This window comes from Paroedura picta, chromosome 2, assembly GCF_049243985.1.
Source record: "Paroedura picta isolate Pp20150507F chromosome 2, Ppicta_v3.0, whole genome shotgun sequence".
Classification (NCBI taxonomy): domain Eukaryota; kingdom Metazoa; phylum Chordata; class Lepidosauria; order Squamata; family Gekkonidae; genus Paroedura; species Paroedura picta.
The window spans coordinates 89,331,188-89,345,355 of record NC_135370.1 but is presented as its reverse complement, the minus strand read 5'-3'; the positions used below and the strand labels follow the sequence as shown (position 1 = coordinate 89,345,355).

The window sequence follows — 14,168 nt, the reverse complement described above, 5'->3', positions numbered from 1 at the left end:
TTCTGATGAATTCCTCCTTTCCAGCATTACAAAGAGAGCTAGATAGCAAAACTGGTTGTGCACTGCCCTGCCTTTCACTGTCCATTCCTGGTAGAAAATAAAAATAAACAATCCACGGCTTCCCAAGGAGTTCTCAAAGAAAGATTCCAAGGCATCTTACAGGGTCCTATTGACACACCATGAAGGACTCAGTGGGAATGGTGCAATGCTGCACAGAAGTTTCAAGAGGGTTTGCCTCCAAGTGTTTATTTTGAGAAGCTGTATTTTTCTTAGAGCATGCCAAAAAGAAAGAGCTGTTATTGATTTACTTTTTAAGGCAAAAGTTGTAGTTAATCATGCTAACCCATTAGTACAGACCTCTTAAACCAGTGGTTCTCAACCTTCCTAATGCCGCGACCCTTTAATACAGTTCCTCAAGTTGTGGTGACCCCCAACCATAAAATTATACAAGTGTTCTTTCACAGAAATTAAACCAAAACTGTCCGATGGTGTGAAGATCCATTGTTCATGATTGTATATACAGTGGTGTTTTTTCTGGGGTTTCTCATTTCAGTTCTGCCTCTTGTCCCACCATGCCCATCTCGCTCTTTTCCACTGCTCCAAACAGACGAACACTCTATCTCAATTTACCCTGCAAGGCTGTTGTGTGGATGAAATAGAAGAGGAGCAATGTCAGCCACTTTGGGACCCCCTTGGAGAGAAGGGCTGCTTGCCCTGCCATGACCCCTGTGAAAGGGTTGTTCAACCCCCAAAGGGGTCCCGACCCCCAGGCTGAGAACCACTGTCCTAAAGAACAGTGTACTACTTGCTCCCTACATTTCTGATAGTTGCAGCTTAATAAAAGGAATCACATTTGAGGCTTAAACTGCACCTGAGACCTTCCTACAAAGCACATGCTGGGCCATAGTGTTGAAGTTTGCTGTGCAGATGGAGATGCAAAGAGAAAGATTTGTCTTTCTTACCTCTTATGTATCTGAATGCTTTGATTGAATGCTTTACTTCCTAATACATACTTCCCCCCAGGGGCAGGAAGGTGTAGCTGCAGCCCTGGCAGCTTGTAAAATCCTCCGAGAGATGTCCCATCTGGAAACAGAAGCTGAAGTAGTCCGCAAAATGAAAGAAGCAAAATATGAGCAGCTTGCCGTGGGTAAGCATATGCAGACTGAGAGATTTAAAATCCTGGGATGTAAAGCAACTGCCCATATCCATCACCTGGTGGGTACAGCTGGAGCTCACAATTTTTTATTCCATCTTGCCCATCTCCCATCATTTCCTTGTAAAAAGAAAATAATTGAAGTGTAAGAAGGCATGTGAAGAGGAATCCTCTTTCAGGAGGTATCGTTTTAGTCTGAGGAATGTACTTATTTATAGTGAAAATGGTAGCCCACCCTTTCCTGTATTAAGGCAGTTAACAATTCCAGTAACAATTTGTCAAAACAAATAAATTCAAACCCACCAAACAAACAAACCCTAATCATACCCTAAAATTTCATTAAAGTAGGTAGCAGCCCCCCAAAGCTAACTTGAAGAAAGAAGCATTACATTTTTTTCTGATTGTTAAAGCAAAGATTTTCAGACACTATTCTATGGGCAACCTGTTCCCTTTCATCAACACAGAAAGGACTGTGGGCCTGCTCAACATTGAGCTCACCTCCCTATTGATAGGATTTCCCCCTGTTTATCCTTGTCCCAGCTCTCAAAACATCTAAGCATGATGCCTTAAAGGTAAATGATGATGCCTTGCAATTCTGCCACTCTGCCAAAACCTATATGTTCTGTTTGCCGTTAGGAAGTCATTTGATCAATTACATATTTTTATACCAGGTACAGCCAGCACCATATCTGCCTAGTATGCTACAGAGGTTGCAGAGAAGAGGCTTTAAGATGAGAGCCTGCAGTATCTCCCCCACACCCTTTATCCTACAGCCTGCTAAAGGGTTATGGAGAACTCAGGAGCTTGCATACTGTTTTGCCTTACTTTGGCAGGTCTCAAAAATAGGTTTTACATGGGTTATCTTCTTGAATTTTGCCCAAAACTAATCTGCAACCTTTCTGCACTGTCTAGAAACAAATTTTCTTCAAAAGAATCTAATAATACTGTTATTTGTTGGGGAGATGGCCAATTACCTGACCTATCTGGAAATTATTGAAGTGTTCTCTCAAACTGGGGCATATTATTAACCTATTATAGTCTCATCATCACTCAAAATAACCTTGATTTCCTGCCTTGGGTGGTGCTGGTGGTGGTAACAGTAGTTCACATTTGGGGACTTTCCCCATGTTCCCCCCCCCCCATCATCTAGGAAAGCTGCCCATATGTTCCCTTCTCCATCTGGCCTAGTCATTGTTCTTTCCTCTGTATTCTTTCACAAAAGAGAAAACCCTCTTGCAAGATCTGCATTGTTTCCTGCTATTGTTCAGACTGGAATGCAGATCTGTTGAGAACTTCCTCCTTTAGTTCAAACAAGAAATAAAGAAGTGTATGAACTTGGTAGTTTCTCTGAGGCAGCCAGATGTATTTGAGACTTAATTACATTGAAAGTCCATCAATAGCATGAATGAATTAATTTTTTCTATAGTTTTTTTTTAATTTTAAAATCTCAACTTTGTATCCACATGGCTCCTAGACGTAACTTCATGGAATACAGGACCTAGAAGAATAATTGTTTACTTTTTTTTTATTCCTCTTCATCCGCATGGAAAGACTTCCCAAGGCAACATTTCAGGGTCAACTTCCTAAGGAAAAGAAAAAAAATACTGAAGGCTTGCTATGGTGAGACTGTACTGTGTCCAAATAATGAGTAAGAATCAAGCAACTATAGGGCAGCATTAATACTAACACAACATCAGCCTTCCAAAAGCTGTAACATTTGCATCTCACCAGAGTTGCTTACTGTCCCAACAAAAAATAAAACATTCTGTTATATCTCAGATCAAAGTTCAAATCTGCTTCAGCTCCTGCTCAGGAATATTTCTGTTTTCATGTGACCTCCCCAAACATTTAATTGCCTGTTAATTAGTAGTCATTGTTAGTGGCCAAGCTAAAGGGAGATTTTGAATAGCAGGACATCATGTCATAAAAGCTATTACTGGATTTCAGTCTTGACTTTTCTTCTAAGGAGGCTTTTATGTTGTTTGTTTCAGGGAATACCATCAACTGTTTGCCTTCCAATGTGTTAGGCTTAATCGAGATGATACATGTGTTTCAGAGACTTTTCTGTATCCATGTGATATATGTGTTCATTTGTCAGGCCTACCATGTGCTTTGGAATATTGAGTTCGTTGCTCGTTAACTCAGGAATCCACCTCAACTCTTTACTGATGATTCTACCAGGCCTATGGTTGAGACCATGGTGGCCCAAAACTCCAGATGGGCCTCCCCTTTCACTTTTCCCTTCCTCCCCCCCCCCACTTTCACTTTTCCCTTCCTCTCCCCCCCCCCACTTTCACTTTTCCCTTCCTGTTTTATCTTTCTGCTTCCAGACTGTTTAAAACTAAGTCAGTAACATGTGCTAACCTGCTATTAACATCCACTGTAATCAGTCATTTCAATGCTCATCTGAAGAACATGCATGCATGCATGCATGCATGCATTAATGCATGCATGCATCAATGCAATGCAATGCAATGCAATGCAATTAGTTATTTGGACAAAAAAATAATCACCATCCCTGTGTCACTCTGTCTGACCCCCTCCTCTACACTTAAGAAGTCTTTCAAAATTTGAATCTGATTGAACATAACCCTATTTATTACCACTTCAGTTTTACTCTTCTAGGACCACAGTGGTATAGTGATTAGACTGGGACTGAAAATATCAGGGTTCAAATCCCTAATGGTGGAGGCATACAGTAGAAGAACTGCAGCTCTCCTTTACAGCAGCTGCTCCCATACATTATTCATGGAAAATCCTAACAAGGACTGGAATCCTGGGGTGATAGAATCATAGAATCATAGAGTTGGAAGGGGCCATACAGGGCATCTAGTCCAACCCCCTGCTCAACGCAGGATCAGCCCTAAGCATCCTAAAGCATCCAAGAAAAGTGTGTATCCAACCTTTGCTTGAAGACTGCCAGTGAGGGGGAGCTCACCACCTCCTTAGGCAGCCTATTCCACTGCTGAACTACTCTGACTGTGGAAATTTTTTTCCTGATATCTAGCCTATATCGTTGTACTTGAAGTTTAAACCCATTACTGCGTGTCCTCTCCTCTACAGCCAACAGAAACAGCATCCTGCCCTCCTCCAAGTGACAACCTTTCAAATACTTAAAGAGGGCTATCATGTCCCCTCTCAACCTCCTTATCTCCAGGCTGAACATTCCCAAGTCCCTCAACCTATCTTCATAGGGCTTGGTCCCTTGGCCCCAGATCATCTTCGTCGCTCTCCTCTGTACCCTTTCAATTTTATCTACGTCCTTCTTGAAGTGAGGCCTCCAGAACTGCACACAGTACTCCAGGTGTGGTCTGACCAGTGCCCTATATAATGGGACTATGACATCTTGTGATGTTGATGTGATGCCCCTGTTGATACAGCCCAAAATGGCATTTGCCTTTTTTACCTCTGCATCACACTGCCTGCTCATGTTTAGTTTACAATCCACAAGTACCCCAAGGTCTCGTTCACACACAGTGTTACCTAGAAGCGTATCCCCCATCCAGTAGGCATGCTTTTCATTTTTCTGACCCAGATGCAGAACTTTATACTTATCTTTATTAAATTGCATCTTGTTCTCATTTGCCCATTTTTCCATTGTGTTCAGATCTCGTTGAACTCTGTCTCTATCTTCCGGAGTATTTGCCAGTCCTCCCAATTTGGTGTCATCTGCAAACTTGATGAGTAGTCCCTCCACCCCCTCATCTAGATCATTAATAAATATGTTAAAAAGTACCGGGCCGAGCACCGAACCCTGAGGTACCCCGCTACTCACCTCTCTCCAATCTGATGAAACACCATTGACAACAACTCTTTGAGTGCGGTTCTCTAACCAATTCCCTATCCACTTAACTATCTGAAAATCCAGATTGCAGTCCTTCAACCTATCCATCAGAACATCATGGGGAACCTTGTCAAAAGCTTTACTAAAATCCAAGTAAATGACATCAACCGAATTTCCACGATCCAGCAAACCTGTTACTTGGTCAAAAAAGGAAACCAGGTTGGTCTGGCAGGGCCTGTTGGAGACAAATCCATGCTGACTTCCTTGGATCACCAAATTGTCCTCCAGATGTTTGCAGATCGCTCCCTTTAATATCTGCTCCATTATCTTCCCCACAACAGAGGTCAGACTCACTGGTCTGTAGTTTCCCGGGTCATCCTTCCTCCCTTTTTTGAAGATCGGAATAACGTTTGCTCTCTTCCAATCCTCCGGGACATCTCCAGTCCTTAAAGAGGTCCCGAAGATGATGGACAAGGGCTGTGCAAGTTCTCTGGAAAGTTCTTTGAGCACTCTCGGGTGCATTTCATCTGGCCCAGGGGATTTGAACTCATCCAGTGCAGCTAAATGCCTCTCGACAACCTCTCTATCCATGTTAACCTGCCACCTAGACACTATCCTTTGGCTACTGCTATCTCTAGATGTGTCTAAACCCTTTGACCTGTGGGGAAAAAACAGATGTAAAATAGGCACTAAGCCTTTCTGCTTTCTCTGCATCTTCCGTTAGAGTTTGTCCATCCGCACCCAACAGTGGGCCTATTGCCTCCTTTACTTTACGTTTGCTTCTCACATAACTGAAAAATCTTTTCTTGTTACAATGGGCTTCCCTGGCCAGTCTTAGCTCACTCTCAGCTTTGGCCTTTCTGATGATTGATCTACAGTGCCTAGTAACCTGTAGGTACTCTTCTTTAGAGCTCTGCCCTTCCCTCCATTTCCTGAACATTTTCCTTTTCTTTCTTAGTTCCTCTTGAAGTTCTGTGTTCATCCAAATAGGCTTCTTAGAGCTCCTGCAGTGTTTTCGTCATATGTGGTTCTCTTTCAGCAGATATGTTTGAAAAACAGGAGGAAGGCAAATAGTTTCTGGGAAGCTAGATCTCTCACATGCAAATATTTTGTACAGGAGAAGTGGAAAAATGGGGAGATGCAAATATGTTTTCAGAAGGACAGTTGCTTACTGCTGACCATATGCAGCACTGCTTTTTTGCTGCTGCTGCAACGCCATTGGTCTCTTGCTATTGTTGTGATAGTGGCAGAGAACTGAGGACTGTACCTCTGCAGATGGTAGGGGGAGGATCTCACTTGAGAAAGCTTTCCCAATGCTAAAAACTTCCTGTGAGCAGAAAACTGATACAGCAAGCAAAAAAGGAGGAATAGAAAGCCTTGTCTCTGCTGTCAATCTTCTCTTTGCCTGGAGTCTAAAGTGGGGCAGGCCGCTCAGTCGTTTCAGTTTACCACTCCACACTCCTCTGTATGTGAAGAAGGCAGACAATGGAGATGATCCAAGATGTACATAAAAGGCTCTTACTGAATTCTCTCACCCTGTGTGGATAAACAACTCTACTTCAGTACATATAATTAATTCAACCTGTTTTATTCATCTCATCTAGTTTCCCACATGTACATTCTGCTTCCCTGTTTATTTCCTTGGCAGAACTATTCAGTGAATGCTACCACAACAGTGAGGACCGAGCTTTTGCTTTGCTGGTGAGGAGAAACCGTTTCTGGAGCAAAACTACTTGTCTCCATTTGGCCAGAGAAGCAGATACCAAGTCTTTCTTTGCACATGATGGCGTCCAGGTGAGCAAAGGAAACCACTAGTTATGCTACCTGTATGACATTTTCAATTCACAAGTTGCACATTAGCCATTGCAGGAACATTCATGGGTAGGTCTAGAAATATTTTAAATTCAGAATTTAGAGTTCTGATTTATGGTATTATATAAATATAAATACATTATATTATAAGCAGTCCACAGGTAGTTGTGAGTTCTTGCACTGTTCAGGGGTTGGACTAGATGAGTGCGGAGGTCCCCGTCAGGGTGTTTTTTTTTTTAACTGATGATGTTTGGGAATAAGAAGCACCTGGTATCCCAGTGAGATTATTTTCTCTTAGTAGGGTTAACACTCAGTGTAATAGTATGAACTGGTAACATTGTATGTTAGTGTCATAGTATTCACGGCAGTGTCCCTCAGGCAGACGAAGAGTGTTTGCACTCGAAAGCTCACACCTTGAATAAGGTTTTGTTGGTCTTAAAGGTGCTACTGGACTCTGATTTTATTGATTAAGAGAAAGGGAGGAAGAGGGATGCCAGAATGGTTCTATTAAGGAATCCCATACTTACCATCTCAAATAGTTGGTGCACCACTGAATGTCTGCTTCTGCTATTCTGGCTGTTACACATGAGATTAAGTAGCATGCAATCATGGTCCCTTATATGATTCTGCTAGACTAGACCGCATCCTTAACAATGTACTTTTCCTCACTGTTAAGTACATAGAACAGAAAAATACTGCAGCTTGATTACGTTAGTACTTATGCCAATTTTGCATCTTCTGAATTTCAGGCTTTTCTGACAAAAATATGGTGGGGAGATATGTCAACATCCACTCCTATCTTGAAGCTAATTTGTGGATTTTGGTGTCCTTTCCTGATATATACTAATTTGATATCATTCAGGTATTATCCATAAGATTATTTTATATTTAGAGATTCAAAAAGAAAACATGTTCTGTGCAATCATGGATATTGAAGAAGTGATAAAATAAGTGGCTTATATATATACTAGAAATAAAGCCTGCTGTAGTGTTAATACAGCGGGTGCTAGAGCCAGGCCCCCCCACCAGCGGTTGTGATGTTCGGCCTTCTCCCGGCTGCTCCGGTGGCTGGGAGAAGGCATAGGGCCCCCCCCACACCAGCGACGATCTTCTGCAGCCTTCTCCCAGCCACTGGAGCGGCCTCGCCTCGTCCGCAACGCAGCAAGGCCACTCCAGCGACCGGGAGAAGGCGGAGGGCCTCCCCACCAGCAACAATCTGTGGCCTTCTCCCGGCCGCTGGAGCGGCCTTGCCGCTTCTTGGATGCGGCGTGGCTGCTCCAGCGGCCAGGAGAAGGTGGAGCCGCCCACCCCCCACCGGCGGCGATCATCTGAGGTCTTCTCCTGGCCGCTGGAGCGGCCTCGACGCGTCTCTGACGCAGTGCAACCGCTACAGCGGCCGGGAGAAGGCGGAGTGGCTCCCCACCCAAGCGGCGACCATCTGCAGCCTTTTCCCGGCCACTGGAGCAGCCTCGCCACGGCAGAGATTCCCAATCATTATACAAAAGAAAAAAAAATCTCTTGTGAAAGTCTAGTCCACAACCAAGGGCTAATGCTGTGATTCTTTTTGGTGGCAGAAGCTCTATTCCCTTAAGACAGTGGTTCTCAGCCACCCTAATGCTGCGACCCCTACAGCAGGCCTCCTCAGCAGCTTCCATGACCTCTGAGGTGGCGCGGAGGAAGCCAGCACCGTGGGGAGTTGGCTGCCGCCAAGTTGTCTTGGCGACCCCTGGGAAAGGGCTGAATGACCCCTCAAGGGGTCGTGATCCCCACGTTGAGAACCACTGGTTTAGTTGGAACATTATTGTTGGCGAAGACATTGTGACATTGTTAGGGAAGGTTGTGGGTTGTATAAGTACTCTTCTATTTTCACATGTGAAAATAGAAGGATTTATATGGGTCCGGTTGGAGAGTTTGTAGGTTTTGTGGGAGCATTAGGGTTGGGAAAGATGTTGTGACATGGTTAGGAATGGCTATGGGATTTATAAGAATTCTTTGACATTATTGTACATGTAAAAAAAGAAGGAATTATATGATTGTAAATTCTCACGTTAGGGTTAGGGTTTGCCTAGTCATGGGTCTGGGTGGGGAGTTTGTAGGTACTGTGGGAGCATTTGAGGTGGGGAAAATATTATAACATGGTTAAAAAAGTCAATGGGATGCTTAAGCATTTTTTAAAATTATAGTACGTGTAAAAATAGAGGGATTTATATAGTGTAAATTCTTTGGATAGGGTTAGGGTTAGCTTAGTCATGGATCCAATTGGGGAGTTTGTAGGTTTAGTTCAGCGGATCTCAACTGCCCTAATGCCACAACCCCTACAAGAGGCTCCTTCCACATCTTCCATGACTTCTGAGATGGCATCATCATGTGGCAGCTGCTGCCACCAGCTAACTATTTCAGCAACCGGGAAAGAGCCAAACGAGGTGTCAAGGGGTCTTTGAGAACCACTGCCTTAAGAGCTTCATGAGATGCAGAAATTCAGTTGGCAAATATTTGATGGTGTACAAGTGCAACTGGAGAAAGCTGCACCGGTTGGATTCATGTAATGTGAACTTTTGCAGCTTCTGCATAGTGCGGCTCTTTCAGACACAAGGTCTTTGCCTGAAAAAATGAGTAAACTGAGAGCCAGTTTGGTGTAGTGGTTAGGAGTGCGGACTTCTAATCTTGTATGCCGGGTTCGATTCTGCACTCCCCCACATGCATCCAGCTGGGTGACCTTGGCAGCTGGGTGACCTTGGGCTTGCCACGGCACTGAGAAAGCTGTTCTGACCGAGCAGTGATATCAAGGCTCTCTCAACCTCACCCACCTCACAGGGTGTCTGCTGTGGGGAAAGGGAAGGCGACTGTAAGCCGCTTTGAGCCTCCTTCAGGTAGAGAAAAGCGGCATATAAGAACCAACTCTTCTTCTTCTTCTAAAATATATTAGTTTCATATGTTAAATGTCCCAAATGTTTCAGAATCAGAATTATACAACACAAAGGAAAAATGATGGATATTTGCTGTAAATGCTTATTCTATTGGTGAATATTTTTCTCTCCTAAGAGCAAACTGTGTGCCAAACCAGACATTATCTCATTTATTTGTGCAGCATGACGCAATGATGTCCATCATGATTCTTACTTGTAAATATGTTACCTTCAATCTGTCAAACTGGATTCATAGATAATTAAACTAGACTGGTTTATCTAAACTGAATCATGGATGAGATTTCCCACATTTGTGTAAAAATAAACAGGAGCCTTTTTGCACTTTAAAGTAATAATATTTTATTCCAGCTTTCATTTACTTGAGGCCAGATTGCTTCTGAATATATCCGGTCTACAAATGTTTTTGCTGGAATAAATTTGTCAGTCCACAAGAGTCTTGCTTATTTTCCTGCAACAGACTGGCATGCTGACCCATCATTCCCCCCCCCCCCGCCTCCGCCATTTGCTATAAATCTGCCACAGCTGGCTTAAGGCAACCCCGTGAAGTTTTCAAGGCAAGAGGGTGGGGATGGTTTGCCACCACGTGCCTCTGTGTCACGAGTTGACGGTGGTCTCCCTTCCAAATACTGACCAGGGCCAGCCTTGGTCTGAAATCTGATGAAATCAGGCTAGCCTGAGCTGTCTGCCCTGTCTACCCCCTCTGGAATTATCACTGTGATTTAGGCCTTGAGTCTCAGTGAGAAAGATGTACCATAAAGTATACAATAAATAAGCTCAGAGAACCTTTATCAGAAGTGTCTGACAAAGGTGACCTTTGATTCTCAAAAGCTTATACTCTGAAATTGCTGTTGGTCTCTGAGGTGCTACTGGACTCAAATCTAAAAGTTTATCAAAAGTATTTTAGTGATAGTAAAGTAATGGGATGCCAAATTTAAAAAACGTGTGTAATGATTTTTGCTGCATATAGTTTATAAAAATATGCCAAATAACCAACTAATTTAAAGAAATGTAGAGAATATTTTTGTATCTTTCTATTCTATATGTTTGATTATTTTTTAAAATAACTGTCCCTACACCATTTTTTTTCACTCTCTCTCTGTTTTAGACATATAATTATACTAATCAGTTCAGGACTGTGGTATCTTCTATGACATCCATTGGCATCTTTTTGTACTTCTAATTTCAATTTTCTATAAATTATTTTGTGATCATCTCTTTGATCTATAGCATAAATCCAATATGCTTCCTTAGCTTGGCTATGTCATGCCCATCTCCTTAGGGAAAAAATGTCACCCCAAGCGAGCAGTAATATATCCATTTTCTAATGTTGTTTAATAACTCTTTTTCTTTGTAGCGAGGAAACCCAATCAGTGGAAGAGCCAGAATCATTTAAAGACCTTGACAGTTTGGACACAGAAAGAACATTGCTTTTTCCCAAGGAATTGGATAGGTAAGATCACAGGTTCCACAGGGCCTGCAAAAGGGAGCTCCTCCACTAGGCATTTGGCATCAGCAGCACCCCTGCCCCCCTCCCTCTCCCTCTCCCTCTCTCTCTCCCCTTCCTCCCCCAGAAATCCACCAAGACTCCTGGACGTGTTGTATTAGTATTGTTTAATGTTATACGGTTACTCTGTTACTATCAGTTAATAATATTAATGTTATATTAATATTATTGTTGGTTATATGTAATATTTCCTGTATAGTTTTTCAGTTATATGTAAACTGCCCTGAGCCTTCAGGGAGGGTGGTATACACACGTGAGTGAATGAATGAATAATGAATGAATGAAAGAATAAAATATCAGATTAATGAAATTTGGAAGCTTTAAGACAGAGTAATAAAATGAGACATTTCCTGGGAATTAATAGCCACCAGGAGAACTGGAGATATGAAGGGCAAATGGTAACTCTTGTATGGTCTTTAATCCTTGTGTAATATCTGGTAGTGAGTTCACAGAACTTATTACAAAGGTTATGACATAAAAATAGGAATACTGAATATGGAAGAGTGTACAACTTTAGCTGGAGCCCTCCCAGTTATGCTGTGGGCAGCCAGTTATCTACCCTTATCCATGGTTCCTCTATATATTTGTGAAACAGCCTGGGGGGTGGAACGTGTCCGGCTGTCCAAGTTGGAATAGGGCCAATCAGGGTGCAGCCAGCAGCAGGTAAGGGGAGAGGGCCCTGGGCAAAGGGTCATGGTGGAGGGCCTGCTAACGAGGGCCTCCTGGCCTGCTGGCTGCCTGCTAAGGAGCTCTGTCCCGGGCCTGCTAACAAGCTGGCCAGCCCTCACCCGCCTTACTTGATCCGGCTGCCCAAAGCCACCTTAAGCTGCCTGGCCAGGGGCCAGGAGAGGGGACCCTTTCAAGGCCCATTCTTAGGAACGGACTTTGAAGCTAATTCTTATATAATTCTGCACTGAAGTCAAAGAGAGCTCTATTGGTCCTTTAGAACAACAGCTTATACTGGCACCTATAAAAGTATTTATTTGTGGGGAATAACTCTAAATAGTTGAGAGTTACTGATAGTTTCAATTTAAATAATGGGGAGAGTAGGAACTTTACAACCAGTCCTTCTTTGGCACAAGTAAATTTCACTGGCATCAGTAATGTTCTTTGCCAACCAATGCTTTCATGTTTGATTGCAACATACAACTGTTTTTTATTTACTTTGATATTGAACTGAAGACTGAAAGGTGTTCAATTCTTCAAGTGACTTTTGCTATCAATTAAATATTTTCTTTAAAGGAAGAAACTGTGACAAGTTTATGAATTATTTGATGTTTATTGTTGTTAGCAATTACTGCCATCCAGCATTTCCCTTTCTTTCCCACCTGAAGCCTGGCATCCCTGCACCTCCATGGGATTCAAAGACAAGACTTTTCTCTATGGGGACTTATCTCTGTTGCCTGAGAATGACCTGCACATCCCCAGGTCCCAACCTCTCCCATCCTGTAACCTCTCTGCCACAGAGCTCCCCCATCCCAAGCAAACATTTTAATCTCCGGGGAATGAGTTGTCGTTGTAAAGTCCCTCCTCCAAAACAGCCATTTCCTCCTAAGGAGCTGATCTCTATAGTCCAATTCCAGGTCGTACCTGGAGGTTGGTGATCCCAGGGTCAGGAATGTTCCTTGAAGTTTGGAGGTGGGGCCTCAAGAGTCCAAGGGTGGGCAGAAGCTTTTGCCATGTAGCCAGCCCCCAGGAAGGCTGGGTGCAGGTGTGCATACTAGCACCCATTGTATTCCTGGGTTCAATGGGCTTTACCTCTCGTTTGAAGGCATTTTCCTGGCTAGCCCTTGCTCTAAAATTTATCTTTGTTAAAACAATACTTCTCCCTTTTTTTGTTTACAGGAGAGATACCAAATTAGAAACACAGAATACTTCTGAAAATGTAGCATATGCAACATTTGTGTTTACACAATGGAAAAAATTCTGGACTGCTCCAGTCACAGTGTTTATGGGAAATGTTATCATGTACTTTGCATTCCTCTTTCTGTTTTCCTATGTGCTCTTGGTGGATTTTAAACCACCTCCACCTAAAGGACCATCAATCCTTGAGGTTATACTTTACTTTTGGGTTTTTACCCTTGTCTTGGAAGAAATCCGACAGGTCAGTAACATACCTTTTGGCTGTTAGCAATACTGTATTAAATCAAATAGGTTAGTTTTCTGATTGAACTATCTTCCCATTAACTTTTGGAAGTATTATACTCCTCTCCTTCTTTCAGATGGTTTTATGCTGTTCCTTGGCATATGCCTGCAATTCCACAGCAGTTCTGCCAGCAACCAATATTGTAAATGGCTCTGTTAGTGGCTTCCATCAATTCACACAATTAATGTACTTCTCCTTTCTGAAAGTATAATAGCCAGTTAATCATTCTCAGGGCAGGGAAGACTTCTGACCTGCTTATGGCAGCAATTTCTCTGTTCTTTTGGTAGCTGTTCATCACTGGATGTAGTGAATAGATCACCTTGTTCCCTCCCCACAGTTTGCATGCTGTGGTGGTCACCAAAAGTCTTCACAGCACATACTGAATAGTAAGGCATACAAAACTGGATTTCTCCGTGCAAAGTGGTCAGATTAGGAAGTCATCATGGACAGAATTAAAATGAAAAGGTGCCATGAAACAAATCATTATAGGAAAGCCCAGAGCAATTCTTGAATCTAAAGTCAAGGAAAAAAATATTTTAAATGTTGCTCAGTTCAGCAAAATTAATTATCAGGGATCAAACAGTGGTTGATTTCCTAAAGTTATTTAAAATATACGAACGATATTAATCTTGCTATCCACTTTCATGAGATGTAGGAAGCTACAATGGCTAGAGTGAGGCCCATCCTGGTGGGTTGCAACTCTCTTACAGGTGAGTTGCAGAAGGGAGAGAGAGGAACAGGTTCTACTGGGAGAGGATCTCTGGGAAGTTTGATACAAAAGTTTGTTTCCTCATATTGTATAAAATGGCCAAGAAATGCAGCGTGGTGCTCAATAATGTTAT

At 42.7% G+C, this 14,168-nt stretch overlaps 1 protein-coding gene across 1 annotated transcript in view; it reads left to right on the top strand.

Moving 5' to 3' along the window:
- Nucleotides 1-14,168, top strand: part of TRPM5 (transient receptor potential cation channel subfamily M member 5) — a 45,376-nt gene that overhangs the window by 16,510 nt on the left and 14,698 nt on the right. Inside the window, exons 11-15 of the mRNA XM_077321521.1 lie at nucleotides 1,024-1,147; nucleotides 6,586-6,731; nucleotides 7,499-7,611; nucleotides 11,031-11,126; nucleotides 13,026-13,284. Coding sequence (XP_077177636.1) covers nucleotides 1,024-1,147; nucleotides 6,586-6,731; nucleotides 7,499-7,611; nucleotides 11,031-11,126; nucleotides 13,026-13,284 — 738 coding nt within the window. The remainder of the gene's footprint in view (nucleotides 1-1,023; nucleotides 1,148-6,585; nucleotides 6,732-7,498; nucleotides 7,612-11,030; nucleotides 11,127-13,025; nucleotides 13,285-14,168) is intronic.